The 15,895-nt window shown below is 42.5% G+C and overlaps 1 protein-coding gene across 2 annotated transcripts in view; it reads left to right on the top strand.

The window, feature by feature from the left end:
* LOC144593694 (amine sulfotransferase-like) overlaps positions 1-15,587 on the top strand; it is a 51,466-nt gene extending 35,879 nt beyond the window's left edge. For both annotated transcript variants that reach the window (XM_078399648.1, XM_078399647.1), the window contains exons 4-7: positions 732-858; positions 9,107-9,201; positions 11,116-11,287; positions 13,873-15,587. In XM_078399648.1, the coding sequence (XP_078255774.1) occupies positions 732-858; positions 9,107-9,201; positions 11,116-11,287; positions 13,873-13,988 (510 nt within the window). In that variant the 3' untranslated portion in view covers positions 13,989-15,587. The remainder of the gene's footprint in view (positions 1-731; positions 859-9,106; positions 9,202-11,115; positions 11,288-13,872) is intronic.
* Positions 15,588-15,895: the final 308 nt, after the last annotated feature.

The following is a 15,895-nucleotide window of genomic DNA, read 5'->3' as shown; positions in this document are numbered from 1 at the left end:
TAAAAGAGTGATACTGTTTGATCAATTTTAATTTTGAATTAAAATAAAATTTGAGAGAGCTATAACCATATTGCCAATGGTCTTTCACCCACTTTGCCATCCCACAAAGACTAGATCTTCCCATATGTGTTTTGAATTAGCATTCTCGGTTGAGAATTTAAATAAACGTGTGACATATGTCAATTTGATTGCCTAAAGAAGTTTCATGTCTCCAAGCTGTCACAGAAGGTGTGATGTACACTGAAAACGACACACTTTAAAATTGACCAGAAAAAGCACTAATTCAGAAAAGAAAGCCATCAGGGCCCGCACTCAATTAGTGGTCTGCCTGGGTTGGTGGTTCCTCTGCGTCGGGGCCCAGTCGGACCCTGTTGGCTGGTTGGGTCATCAGCTACGCGAGGTTGAGGCTTTGACGAATATCTGTAGGCCGCAGGCTTTGCCAGTCAGGGTAGGCCTCACTGGTGGGGTCGACTCAGCTCAGGTGAGGCCTTCAGTTCTGGAGATCATAGCAAAAATCGATCTGCAGGAATATTAAAGAAAATATCACTAGCAGATTTAGCAATGGTGCTGTACTTGCTGAAAGGGTATTTAGAAGAGTAGGCCGATTATATTAGATGGTAGTAGATACTTCTCTGGCAAGAACACACAAGGAGATGCCACGTTCCCACACCATCTTGTAGAAACAAAGACTAATAATTTAATATTCAACATTTCCAATATTTTACATTCAGGTTATTTACGTGACTCGAAATCCAAAGGATATTGCTGTTTCTTTATATCACTTTCAAAACTATGTTTCTTTCCTGGAATCACCATCAAAGTTTGAAGACTTTCTGGAGGAATTCATTGATGGCAAAGGTAAGAATTGTTTACCATCAAATACTTTAACGCTTACCATTTATTTATAATCACGTTTCAGCTCACCTTGACATTCAATATAGTTGTACGAATCAATTTTTGGTTCCTACATTGCGCATTCTGAATGCCTCTGTCCTTGGTCTCAGGAGAGCCTCTCTTATTGCCATTCAGTGCCAGGGTTAGAGGAATGAAAGTGTCAAATTGAGAAAATGTCAAAAAATTATTTCCTTCGTAGCAATCTCCTATATGTTTAATACCCTTCTGTTCCCAGACTTGTAATATTTGATTATTCCAAGCAAACGGCAGTAATCTATTTTTTACTAATGGAGTTTTAGCTGTTAAAAAAAATCTTTTATCATTAGCTTTAACTGTTTTCAACAATATATTAATTAACTGTTTTAGCAAAGGTGAATACTGTATCCTCGGAAAAATATTCATCTTAATACAGTTCACTCTCCCTAGCAATGTAATTGGAAGATTCATCCATTTCTTCAGGTCCTCATCTATTTTTTTAATTAGTGGTTTATAATTTAGTTTATTCAGATTATTTAACTTATTATCTACTTTAACCCCTAGGTACTTAATGCCTTCTTTTTGCCATTTAAACTGACTTTCTCTTTTACATTGATCATAATTGCCTTCAAAAACCTTTCAGTTTTATCTTTATTAATTTTGTATCCTGATACTTTCCTGTATTCTTCCAGCCTGAAATATAATTTTCTTAAGGATTCCAATGGTCTAGTAAGACAAATTAAAACATAATCTGCAAATAAAGTAATTTTGTGATTTTCCTGATTAACTTTAAATCCTTCAATGTCTAAATCTGATCTTATTAGTTCTGCCAGAGGTTCAATGGCCAATACAAATAAAGCTGGTGACAAGGGACATCCCTGTCTACTAGATCTTTCCAAATTAAATGATTGAGAAGATTGGCCATTTGTCACCACTTTGGCTTTAGATTGTTTATAAAGGGCTTTTACCCAGTTAATGAAACCATTCCCCAATCCATACTTCTCTAATACTTTAAATAAAAAATCCCATTCTAACCTGTCAAATGCCTTTTCAGCATCTAAAGCAACTGCTACACTCAATTCCTTTCTTTTCTGTGCTAAATGTAAAATACTTATAAATCTTGCTACATTATCAGATAATCTCCTTTTTTTGACAAATCCAGTTTGGTCCTCTTTAACCAGCTTAGGTAAAAATTCTGCCAATTCTGACGATCAACTCGTCCATGTTGAACATGACTCCATGTCTAAGCTAATCTAATTTACCTATATTTGGTTCTTTTCCCTCTATCACTTTCCTATCAATGTACCCGTGCAAGTATCTTTTAAATGTTTTTATAGCACCTGCCTCAACTACCTCCTCTGGCATCACTTTCTGTGTGAGAAAACAATATCCTCTGGCTTTTGATTGTCCTACCCTAAGTGTAAGACTCTGTGCATTCACCCTATCACTTCCCCTCATGATATTGCACACCTTTATAAGATCACCCTTAAGACTTGCTTTTTTTATTTTTGAAATAACCCTCTTCATTGTCCACGAGGCCAGCTGCTTTAGGGTCATCTGCAAACTTGATCAGCCATGATTGAATGGCAGAGTAGGCTTGATGGGCCAAATGACCTAATTCTACTACTATCACTTATGACCTTATAACCTATCCATGTACCTGTCTAACGGTTTCTTAAATGTTGGAATGGTCCCTGCCTCAACTATCTCCTCTGGCAGCTTGTTCCATACACCCACCACCCTTTGTGTGAAAAGGTTACCCCTCAGATTCTGATTAAATCTTTTCCCCTTCACCTTAAACCTATGTCTTCTGGTTCTCGATTTACCAAATCTGGGCAAGAGACTCTGTGCATCTACCCAATCTATTGCTCTCATGATTTTATACACCTCTATAAGATCACCTCTCATCCTCCTGCACTCCAAGGAATAGAGTCCCAGCCTACTCAACCTCTCCCATTAGCTCAGACCCTCTAGCCCTGGAAACATCCTTGAAATCTTCTCTGTACCTTTCCAGCTTGACATCTTTTCTATAATGTGGTTCCCAGAACTGAACACTACACGCTAAATGAGGCCTCACCAACATCTTATACAACTGCAACATGCCCTCCCAACTTCTATATTCAATACTCTGACTGATGAAGGCCAATGTGCCAAATGCCTTTTTGATCACCCTATCTACCTGTGAATCCACCTTCAAGAAACCATGTACCTGCACTCCTGGATCCCTCTGTTCTACAACACTCCCCAGAGCCCTACCATTCGCTGTGTAGGTGCTGCCCATGTTAGACCTCCCTAAATGCAACACCTCACATTTCTCTGTATTAAATTTCATCAACCATTCCTCAGCCCACCTGGCCAATCGATCAAGATCCTGCTGCAATTTTTCACTATCTGCAAAACCACCCACTTTTGTATAATCTGCAAACTTGCTAATCTTGCCATGTATGTTCCCATCCAAATCATTGAGAAACAGTAATGGGCCCAGCACCGAAACCTGAGGCTCACCACTAGTCACAGTCCTCCAGTCCAAGAAGTCACCTTCTGCCATCACCCTCTGTTTCCTTGTGAAGCTACAAAAAATTTAATCATGACCTCGGGCTCCAGAATTTCCACAAAAGTTTTTAAAATGTAGTAAAATACCTTGTCCATTGTTAGAAAATACAAAATATAATTCACAGTGAAAACTCACAACAACTTATTTTGCTAATCAAATATGATCAATGACATTTGTGCAAAGTTCTCACTTTTTGATTGGCCAATGTGGTTTGTAATTAAAACACAATTTCCCAGTTTTTAGTACTATCAGCCTATATGTAGTCCAGATAACTGGGAGTCGATGGGTGTGTAGTAGACATTAGTGGATAGTCTGTCCACTGTGATAGAGAAAGAGGTCAGGAGAGGGGTGTCAGAGATAGTCCAAATGAAATTGAGGGCAGGTTATAAATTAATGGCAAAGATAATGAAATCAATAAGTTCTACGTGAGGGCTGGAGGAGGTAGTTTTAGGCTGTAGCGCCCCCTGGTGGTGAACCACGTACAGTACATAAACCTTGGTTCGGGAGAGGTCACGAGATGCCCCAGGGGAGTATGGGAAGCTGGCGCGCGGCAGAGAGGGGAGAGAGGGGAGAGAGGGGAGATAGGGGAGAGAGGGGAGAGAGGAGTGGTGTAGGGAATTAAAGTGGTGTTGAACGAACTTCGTGTGCTGCCTCATTCTTCGACGGACAGCTCCGTGTCCGTTACAAGGTAGGGGTGACCTGTACAAAAGGGACGGGTTACACCTTAACAGCAGGGGGACCAACATTCTGGCAGGTAGGTTTGCAAGTGCTACAAGTGTGGCTTTAAACTAAGTAGTGGGGGGGAAGGGTTGACAAACTGGGAATATTGAGATGGAGTTAAAGGGGAAGCAAATACAGGAGAAATTGCAAAGGACTCTCGGATGAATGGGGAGGGAAGTTCTAGAAGGGATAAGAGAGTAAGGTCAGGGTCAATTGTGACCGGTGTGAGAGGGGAGGTGAATACAGAAATTAAAGTGTTGTATTTAAATGCGCAAAGTATAAGAAATAAAGTGGATGAGCTTGAGGCTCAGTTAGACATTGGCAAGTATGATGTTGTGGGAATCACTGACACATGGCGACAAGAGGACCAGGGCTGGGAACTGAATATTCAGGGGTACACAACATATAGAAAAGACAGACAGGTGGGCAGAGGGGGTGGGGGCGCTCTGTTGGTGAGGAATGATATTCACTCCCTTGTAAGGGGTGACATAGAATCAGGAGATGTAGAATCAGTATGGGTAGAAATGAGGAATTGTAAGGGTAAAAAGACCCTAATGGGAGTTATCTACAGGCTCCCAAACAGTAGCCTCGACATAGGGTGCAAGTTGAATGAGGAGCTAAAATTAGCATGTCGCAAATGTAATGCTACGGTGGTTATGGGAGATTTCAACATGCAGGTAGACTGGGAAAATCAGGTTGGTAATGGACCCCAGGAAAGAGAGTTTGTGGAGTGTCTCCGAGATGGATTCTTAGAACAGCTTGTACTGGAGCCTACTAGAGAGAAGGCAATTCTGGATTTAGTGTTGTGTAATGAACCTGATCTGATAACGGGACTCGAGGTAAAAGAGCCATTAGGATGCAGTGATCACAATATGATAAGTTTTACTCTACAAATTGAGAGGGAGAAGGGAAAATCGGAAGTGTCAGTTTTACAGTATAGCAAAGGGGATTACAGAGGCATGAGGCAGGAGCTGGCCAGAATTGACTGGAAGGAGGCCCTCGCAGGGAAGACGGTGGAACAGCAATGGAAGGTATTCCTGGGAATAATGCAGAAGTTGCAGGGTCAATTTATCCCAAAGAGGAGGAAAGATTCCAAGGGGAGTAAGAGACACCCGTGGCTGACAAGGGAAGTCAAGGACAGCATAAAAATAAAAAAGCAGAAGTACAACAAAGCAAAGAAGAGTGGGAAGCCAAAGGATTGGGACTCTTTTAAAGAGCAACAGAAGATGACTAAGATGGCAATACGGGGAGAAAAGATGAGGTACGAGGGTAAACTAGCCAATAATATAAAGGAGGATAGTAAAAGCTTTTTTAGGTATGTAAAGAGGAAAAAAATAGTCAAGGCAAATGTGGGTACCTTGAAGACAGAAGAGTGGGAATTTATTATGGGAAACAAGGAAATGGCAGATGAGTTGAACCGGTACTTTGGATCTGTCTTCACTAAGGAAGATACAAGCAATCTCCCAGATGTTCTAGTGGCCAGAGATCCTAGGGTGACGGAGGAACTGAAGGAAATCCACATTAGGTAGGAAATGATGTTAGGTAGACTGATGGGACTGAAGGCTGATAAATCCCCAGGGCCCGATGGTCTGCATCCCAGAGTACTTAAGGAAGTGGCGCTAGAAATTGTGGATGCATTGGTGATCATTTTCCAATGTTCTATAGATTCAGGATCAGTTCCTGTGGATTGGAGGGTAGCTAATGTTGTCCCACTTTTTAAGAAACGAGGGAGAGAGAAAACGGGAAGTTATAGACCAGTTAGTCTGACATCAGTGGTGGGGAAGATGCTGGAGTCAATTATAAAAGACGAAATTGCGGAGCATTTGGATAGTGGAAACAGGATTGTTCCGCGTCAGCATGGATTTACGAAGGGGAAATCATGCGTGACTAATCTTCTGGAATTCTTTGAGGATGTAACCAGGAAAATTGACAGGGGAGAGCCGGTGGATGTGGTGTACCTTGACTTTCAGAAAGCCTTTGACAAGGTTCCACATAGGAGATTAGTGGGAAAAATTAGAGCACATGGTATTGGAGGTAGGGTACTGACATGGATAGAAAATTGGTTGACAGACCGTAAGCAAAGAGTGGGGATAAATGGGTCCCTTTCAGAATGGCAGGCAGTAACTAGTGGGGTACCGCAAGGCTTGGTGCTGGGTCCACAGCTATTTACAATATACATTAATGACTTGGATGAAGGGATTAAAAGTACCATTAGCAAATTTGCAGATGATACATAGAAACATAGAAACATAGAAAATAGGTGCAGGAGTAGGCCATTCGGCCCTTCGAGCCTGCACCGCTATTCAATATGATCATGGCTGATCATCCAGCTCAGTAACCTGTACCTGCCTTCTCTCCATACCCCCTGATCCCTTTAGCAAAAAGGGCCACATCTAACTCCCTCTTAAATATAGCCAATGAACTGGCCTCAACTACCTTCTGTGGCAGAGAATTCCACAGACTCACCACTCTCTGTGTGAAGAAATGTTTTCTCATCTCGGTCCTAAAAAACTTCCCCCTTATCCTTAAGCTGCGACCCCTGGTTCTGGACTTCCCCAACATCGGGAACAATCTTCCCGCATCTAGCCACTCCAACCCCTTAAGAATTTTATATGTTTCTATAAGATCCCCCCTCAGTCTTCTAAATTCCAGCGAGTACAAGCCTACTCTATCCAGTCTTTCTTCATATGAAAGTCCCGCCATCCCAGGGATCAATCTAGTGAACCTTCTCTGTACTCCCTCTAAGGCAAGAACGTCTTTCCTCAGATTAGGAGACCAAAACTGCACACAATACTCCAGGTGCGGTCTCATCAAGGCCCTGTACAACTGCAGTAGAACCTCCCTGCTCCTAAACTCAAATCCTCTTGCTATGAATGCCAACATACCATTCGCTTTCTTCACTGCCTGCTGCACGCTTGCTTTCAATGACTGGTGCACCATGACACCCAGGTCACGTTGCATCTCCCCTTCTCCTAATCGTTCACCATTCAGGTAATACTCTGCTTTCCTGTTCTTGCCGCCAAAGTGGATAACCTCACATTTATCCACATTATATTGCATCTGCCATGCATTTGCCCACTCGCCTAATCTATCCGAGTCACTCTGCAGCCTCCTAGCATCCTCCTCGCAGCTAACGCTGCCACCCAGCTTTGTGTCATCCGCAAACTTAGAGATGTTGCATTCAATTCCCTCGTCCAAATCATTAATATACACTGTAAATAACTGGGGTCCCAGCACTGAGCCTTGCGGTACCCCACTAGTCACTGCCTGCCATTCCAAAAAGGACCCATTTATTCCTACTCTTTGCTTCCTGTTCGCCAACCAATTTTCTATCCACCTCAACACTGAACCCTCAATACCGTGTGCTTTAAGTTTGTACACCAATCTCCTATGTGGGACCTTGTCAAAGGCCTTCTGAAAGTCCAGATATAACACATCGAATGGTTCTCCCTTATCCACTCTACTAGTTACATCCTCGAAAAATTCTATAAGATTCGTCAGACATGATTTGCCTTTCGTAAATCCATGCTGACTTTGTCCGATGATTTCACCACTTTCCAAATGTGATGCTATCACATCTTTAATAACTGACTCTAGCATTTTCCCCACTACCGATGTTAGGCTAACTGGTCTATAATTCCCCGTTTTCTCTCTCCCTCCCTTTTTAAAAAGTGGGGTTACATTAGCGGGGATACAAAGCTGGGTGGTAGTGTGAACTGTGAGGAAGATGCTATGAGGTTGCAGGGTGACTTGGACATGTTGTGTGAGTGGGCGGATGCATGGCAGATGCAGTTTAATGTGGATAAGTGTGAGGTTATCCACTTTGGTGGTAAGAATAGGAAGGCAGAGTATTATCTGAATGATGTCAAGTTAGGAACAGGGGACATACAAGGAGATCTGGGTGTCCTAGTGCATCAGTCACTGAAAGGAAGCATGCAGGTACAGCAGGCAGTGAAGAAAGCCAATGGAATGTTGGCCTTCATAACAAGAGGAGTTGAGTATAGGAGCAAAGAGGTCCTTCTGCAGTTGTACAGGGCCCTAGTGAGACCGCACCTAGAGTACTGTGTGCAGTTTTGGTCTCCAAATTTGAGGAAGGATATTCTTGCTATTGAGGGCGTGCAGCTTAGGTTTACTAGGTTAATTCCCGGAATGGCGGGACTGTCATATGTTGAAAGACTGGAGCGACTAGGCTTGTATACACTGGAATTTAGAAGGATGAGAGGAGATCTTATCGAAACGTATAAGATTATTAAGGGGTTGGACACGTTAGAGGCAGGAAACATGTTCCCAATGTTGGGGGAGTCCAGAACAAGGGGCCACAGTTTAAGAATAAGGGGTAGGCCATTTAGAACTGAGATGAGGAAAAACCTTTTTCATTCAGAGAGTTGTGAATCTGTGGAATTCTCTGCCTCAGAAGGCAGTGGAGGCCAATTGTCTGAATGCATTCAAGAGAGAGCTGGATAGAGCTCTTAAGGATAGAGGAGTCAGGGGGTATGGGGAGAAGGCAGGAACGGGGTACTGATTGAGAATGATCAGCCATGATCACATTGAATGGCGGTGCTGGCTCGAAGGGCCGAATGGCCTCCTCCTGCACCTATTGTCTATTGTCTATTGTCTAAGGCAGACTTCTTAGGCGCAATATACTAAAGGGCATACGAGAGCAGGCTGTTTAGGCATACTATAGCAATATTTATAAGTCATTTGGACAGGTACATGTTTAGGTAAAGTTTCGAGGGGTATGGGCCAATAGCGGTCAGCTGGTACTAGCATGGATGGAGCATCTTGGTCGGTGCGGGCAAGTTGTGTCAAAGTGTCTGTTTCTGTGCTCTATGACTCTGTGACTCCAATGGCCATCATCCAATTGCCAAGTATGTAGAACTTTAGTAAACCTTGAGTATGTTGCACTCTTTCAAGGACATTTACATTTGCCTTTTGAAATCATGCACATATTTCTTCCAACAGTGATATACAACTCTTGGTTTGATCATATTCGTGACTGGTATAACCACAAAGATGAATTTGACTTCCTATTTCTGTCCTACGAGGAAATCAAGAAGGTAATTAGAAAAACCACAATTAGTAGAAATTTCAGGTAAAGGAGGAAGTTGCAGCAAGTAATGTTAGCACCAAAAAAATTGCTAGGCAGAGACCATCTTTGTCAAGAAAGAACCTAACCTCCTCCCCGTGATATCACTAAGTCTCTTAACGTTAATATCTCAGGGGTCACCTCTGCCACAAAGTCAATTGGGTAACCAAAGTACACCTTGGCTGCTAGCGTAGGTAAGAGTGACATTATGCAAGGCACAAGTTAGGACATGATGGAATCATTTATACCTGCCTTGGGTTAATGCAGTTCAACCAACACTAATGATGTTGAACACTATCCAGGACAAGTTAAAAGTGGTGAGCTTATTTGAGTTTGTTGGCAGAAGTGACATTAATATACTAGACAGAAAACAAACGCAAGGTCTAAACAGAAAGAAAAATACCAAAGAAAAATCAACATTACATTGGTTACCTTTCTGGTTGTACAAAACATTCTTTGCTTTCTGTCTTGTACATTGTGGATACCACTCCCCACAAGCTCCCCACAAGTGATTGCAGATGTTGGAATCTAGAGCACAAAAAAAGCCTGCTGGAGGAAATCAGTGGGTCGTGACACATCTGTGGAGGCTATGTGATGGTCTATGTTTTGGGTCGAAATCCTGCATCAGGGCTGAGGACAGAGAGGAAATTGAGCCAGTACGTAGAAGTGAGAGGGAGGGTGAGTCAGAGGCTGGTAAGTGATTAGTGGAACCAGACGGGTGCGGATTAATGGTCAGATGGAGCCAGGTTGGGGAGGGGGAGTGTTGAGATAGAGGTTGGTAGGTGAATGGTGGAAAGTCAAGTAGAAGTAAAATGTAGGCAAGTGAAACAAAGACTGGAAGGTGAGGAGGAACCAGATAAGGGAGGGACGATGGAACCAGGAGTTGGGGGGGGGGGGGAGGTGGGGTGTGCGGGGGTGGAGGTGGGGATGTGATGAGTCTAGGGAATAGGGGAAGGGGGAAAATTGAAATGTGGACATGGAGAGAGACGCTAGGTGGACTGGTGGGAGTGGATTGTCTGAAATTGGAAAATTCACTTATATCATTGGGCTATGGGCTATCCAAATGAAGCACGAGGTCTGCTTTTTCTAGCTTGTGTTTGGCTTAACTATGGCAATTAAGGCTGAGGAATGATCGATCAATGTGAGAATGGAAGGGGGCGCTGAAATATCATGTGACAGAATCTCAGGATGGCCACTGCAGACAGAGAACAGCTGCTGTGCAATATGGTTACTAATATACCCGTGGTCTCATCAGAGTAGAGGAGGCCACATCATAGACGTCAATTGCAATATACATGGTTGGGGGAGATGCATGTGTACATCTGTCTCACCTTGGAGGGGCTCTATGGTGATGAGGGAGGGGGAGTGCAGACAAGTGCTGACTCTCCTAGAGTTGCAGGACAAATGCCATGGAACAAAGGAGAGTGGGTGGGAAGGGATGAGTAGACTAGAGAGTCTGAAGAAGGGTCTTGATCCAAAACGTCAACTATTCCTTCTCTCCAGAGATGCTGCCTGTCCCATTGAGTTACTCCAGTTTTTTGTGTCTTTTTGTGACAGAACTTCGTTCTGTCTGGTGCGGAGTGAGGTAAGAACAGACATGTGGACAATGGAGGAAGTACGTGTGCGGACTCCATCAACTGTGATGAGGGGAAAAGAAGGAGTACATTTCAGAAGCCCTCACCTTGATGACAGATTTAGTTTTTAGTTTTAGTTTTAGAGATACTATAACACAGATCTGGTGGAGATGGAGAAACTGCAAGAAGACATGAGACATGATGGGTGGGAGATGTAGCTGTGACAGCTGTGGGAGTCTGGTGGAATTTGTTTTTCTTACATCTCAAAGATTAATGCTTGGTAAACAAATCGCCCTGTTTGCATCCCACAGGATATAAGAACCTCAATTATAAAAATATGTGACTTCCTTGGGAGAAAGTTGGGTGAAGATAAGCTTGACATAGTGGTGGAGGAGTGTGACTTCAAAGCTATGAGCATAAATCCAATGGCGAACTACAAAGATATTCAAAATAAAAACCCAAATGGGTCATTTCTCCGAAAAGGTAAAGTTTCTAAATTTCAATATCTTGCCTGGAAAACAGATCGTCAAAGGCTCATAGTACCAGGGTAATGAAACACAGAGTATGTGGTGCTGTACTGCTGTACTTGTAGGAGGAAATATTACATTATTTTTCCCTTTTATGGCCTTCAATACATTCCGCTGGCCTGATCCCAAAGGAACTGTGGAACCTAATGTACTTTTTCAGTGAAATCTTATTTTTTTAAGAACTCGTTGCAGGCTGTACTAATATTTAGGACTCTTGTGAATGTTTTTTTTTTTGTAGAATCTTATAATAATACTTGGCCAGTCAATATGACAAATTGACAGCTTGCTTCTCCAGAGTAGGAAATGTGACAGTGCTTCTTGTGAGAGACCAACCATAATATAAGAAGAGATAAGGAAACTGTGAAAAGAAGCAAAAGAGTTCTGATGATGGAAACATTTGGACTGAAGATTTAAGACTGTAAAACATGTGCCAGCAACAGTTCTGGGCTATTTTCGAGGGATAGGAGGTCTTGATTGGACTACTCAACCCCATTTTCACTCCTCATATATTCCCATGGCCCAGAACTATCACCACTATTCTCCCCACATTAAAGGCTGTGGAATCAAGAAAAGAAACTGGCTGGGAAGCTGGGCTCCTCCTTGTCCTCAGCATTTGAATATTTTAGGTGTTGGATGTTGAGCTGTGAAAATTCAGCCTGTTTTTTTCCCCAATATTATCACGCACTGTGGAGCACTGGATGAAAACAGGACCATTTAAGGCTGTTTCATCCATGATCAAAGTAAGACAAAAGTTGAACACAAGGTTGAAGGGTGGTGTAGTGTTCAACACCCACGACATAATTCTTATTGGGTCACAGTAAACTAACCACATCAATGGCCATTATTTGTGGCTGTAGTCCACGGTCTGTAAAAGAGAAAGATGTTGCATTTTCAGGAGAACTGAACACTCCTCTCCCTCTGTGATTTTCAGAAAAAAAAATAAACGTCACCCATTCCTTCTATCCAGAGATAGACAATAGACAATAGGCAATAGGTGCAGGAGTAGGCCATTCGGCCCCTCGAGCCAGCACCACCATTCAATGTGATCATGGCTGACCATTCTCAATCAGATGCTGCCTATCCAGCTGAGTTACTCCAGCATTTTGTTTCTAACTTCAAACTAATGGAAGTTATGGCCTAAGGTGGATAGAGGCATCTGTTTGTGGTTTGCATTGGCCTCCTCCAATGTGTCACAAACTTTGAGCACAACAAAAGTGACAACTGATCGTGCGCAGTGGTGACATCATGGACAAATCAAACTGGTAAAAGTCAGAGAGCTCAGGATTCACTACAATCACATTCGCATGTGGAGATCTCAAATTTACTAGAAGGGTCAGGATGCCAAATCTGTCTGTTTAGGCTCCAGAGCATAGTTATACTAGGGGACATCCTTACAGATCCCATTCCATTCCATGCACCGTGCAAGACCGGAGAGAAGAGTGGCTCGGGTACATTGATATTAATGCAATTCACTGAAACTGACAGGACTGGATTGCACTAATTCACTTGGACAGCCTCACCAAATGAATTAGCAGGACTCAAAGACCAAGAGTAGTAAATCAGAAAACAAAGGAAAATGAAAGATGCTGAAAACACTCAGCGGGTCAGGCAACTTCTGTGGAAAAGTCAATATTGCAGATCTGCGTCTCTTTCCACAGATGCCGCCTGACTTGCTGAGTGTTTCCAGCAATTTCTGCTTTTATTTCAGAATTTCAGCATCAGTAGTTTCTTGGAAGTTCAAGAAACTATGACTCTAAATGAAAGAAATTTGGCTAAGAAAAAATATCAGAACAAATATATGATTTTTCAAAATGTATTCCCCGCAATTAGAATGAAACCAGCAGTTCCTGAGGTTTTGCACAATTATTAGCACTACAATAATTTATTAATTATTGTTTTTTTTTAATTTCCCAAAACATTGATTAAAATGTAGTGGTTTTTGAAGGTAGATCATTTACCAATATATAATGGTTTAAAAGTTTTTGATAGCATTTTGAAAGCCATTACAGAGATTTTAGTTTAGTTTAGAGATACAGCGCGGAAACAGGCCCTTCGGCCCACCGAGTCTGCACCGACCAGCGATCCCCGCACATTAACACTATCCTACACCCACTAGGGACAATGTACACTTGTACCAAGCCAATTAACCTATGAACCTATATGTCTTTGGAGTGTGGGAAGAAACCGAAGATCAATGTCAGATAAAGTAGATCTTTAACCTTCTGCAGCTCAGCAATTTAGGCCGTTTCTGGGTCAATATCTTTGCCTTCCTTCATTTTTATGGAGAGAGTGTGTGTGTGATCAAACACATATTTTGTTGGGCCCTGATCAGAAAAATTACAGGAGATATACTTTTTCAGCAAACATTGCTGTTTTCAAGAAAGTATATTATTTTGATGACTATGCCCTTCTATTTGCCTCTGCAAAGACAGCCTGTGGCCTGTAGTTTTTCTCCAAGATTTATCCATTTTATTACTTATCTCTCATGCAATTTAATTTTATAATCTCAAACGTTTATTTATTTTTTCTATTTCCTTTCAGGAATAATTGGAGATTGGAAAACTCTTTTCACTGTGGCTCAGTCAGAGACGTTTGACAAAATATTCCAAGAAAGAATGAAAGGATTTCCTTTTAAGTTCACCTGGGATAGCAAATAATGAAACAGATTATCCACACAACAGACCTAAGTTACAGAAATAAGTGGAATGATGTATTACAATACAGGCCAATGTTGTGTGAATGAGCACATGTTAGTTTATAAACAAGTAAACATTATGTTACAACTTTTCTTATTACATAGAGGCAGTGCATTCAACCCTTCGAGTCTATGTTAGTTATAAAGCAATCCATTCCCCGACTAATTTTCCCTGTAACCTTTTCTCTACATATTCCTTTCAATTCTTCCGACTGCCTACCCACCAAACTTTACTGGGGGAAATTTGCAGGAGCCAATTAAGCTACCTGTACAACAGTTGGAGGTAAATGCAGCACCCAGAAGAAACACACATGGTCACAGCGAGAACAAGTGCAGTCCACACAGACAACCCTGGAGGTCAAGATTGAACCAGGGTTGTTGAAGCTGTGAGGCTGCAGCTTTGGTAACTGGCCGAATGTGCTGCCACATAGATTATTACACCAAACATTATCTCATTAAGCTCAACCTCACCAAAGGCCAAGCAACAAATCTGACTGGTATGCCAACATCCATTCCAATCATCCAGGAACAAAATCCATTGCATTTACTTGCCCATATTGTCATAGGATCATATGATATAGGAGCAGAATTAGCCCATTTGGCCCATTGTATCTGCTCCACCATTTGATCGTGGGTGATCTATTTTTCCCTCTCAATCCAATGTTCCTGCCTTCCCCCCGTAATTTTTGATGCCCTTATTCATCAACAACCTATTAATCTCCACTTTAAAAATACCCAGCAAGTTGGCCTCCATAGATGTGCACGGCAATGAATTCCACAGATTCACCACTCTCTGGCTAATAAAATTCCTTCCCATCTCCATTCTAAAGGTATGCCCTTTTATTCTGAGGCTGTGCCCTCTCGTCCTAGTTTCTCCCACTACTGAGAACATCCTCTCGACATCCACTCTATCTAAGCCTCTATGTTACTCTGACAGCACCGACCAAAACACATAATCTCTATCACGAAGATGGACATCGGCAGCAGACACATGGAAACAGCCTCTCCTGCAGTTTCCCCACCAAGTCACACACCATCATTTGGAGATATATTGTTGCTCCTTCATCATCGGGCTGGTTCAAAGTCCTGGACCTCTCTCCCCATTAGCACCACGGGTGTACCTTCAGGAGCACTGCAGTCGTTCAACGTGGCCCTCCTCCACCTTTTCAAGGGCAGTTAATGAAGGGTAATAAATGGTGCTCTTGCTAGCGATGATCACTTCCCAACAATGAAATAAACCAAAACAAAAGGCACAGTGGCATAGCAGTAGAGTTACTGCCTTGCTGCTCTAGGGACACGGGTTCGATCCTGATCTCGGGTGCTGTCTGGGTGGAGTTCCATTTGGTGATGGGTTTCTCGTGGGCTTTCTCAGGGTGCTCTGGTTTCCTCCCACATCCCAAAGATGTGAGAGTTTGTTGGGGAATTGGCTTCTGTAAATTGTCCTTAGTGTGTAGGTGTAGGATAGAACTAGTGTACAGGTGATCGTTGGTCAGCATGGACTCGGTGGGCTGAAGGGCCTGTTTACATGCTGTATCTCTAAACTCAACTAAGCAAAACTAATAGAGGGTGGGGCATGCTTAGTGGAGGCAACTGGGTGTGGGGTAGTGGGAGGGGGCCTGATGATAATGGAATCCAATGAGAAAGGAAGATGGAGTGTGCGACCAAATAATAGTGTGGGCAGAGAGGAACAGTGGACTGATGGGGAGGGGGTACTGTTACGCGAAAGAAGGGTGTGAGAGAGCATTGAGCACTCTGACTGATATAGAGAGACTGAGGGGAGCAGGTTATCTGAAATTAGAAATTCAATGTGCATGCCATCTAGTGGTAGAATGCCAAAATGAAATATAAGGTGCTGTTGCTCCAGTTTGC

The sequence above is a fragment of the Rhinoraja longicauda genome, chromosome 5 (assembly GCF_053455715.1).
Source record: "Rhinoraja longicauda isolate Sanriku21f chromosome 5, sRhiLon1.1, whole genome shotgun sequence".
Taxonomy (NCBI): Eukaryota; Metazoa; Chordata; class Chondrichthyes; order Rajiformes; family Arhynchobatidae; genus Rhinoraja; species Rhinoraja longicauda.
The sequence above is the reverse complement of the archived record's forward strand: the minus strand, read 5'-3'. Positions and strand labels throughout refer to the sequence as shown.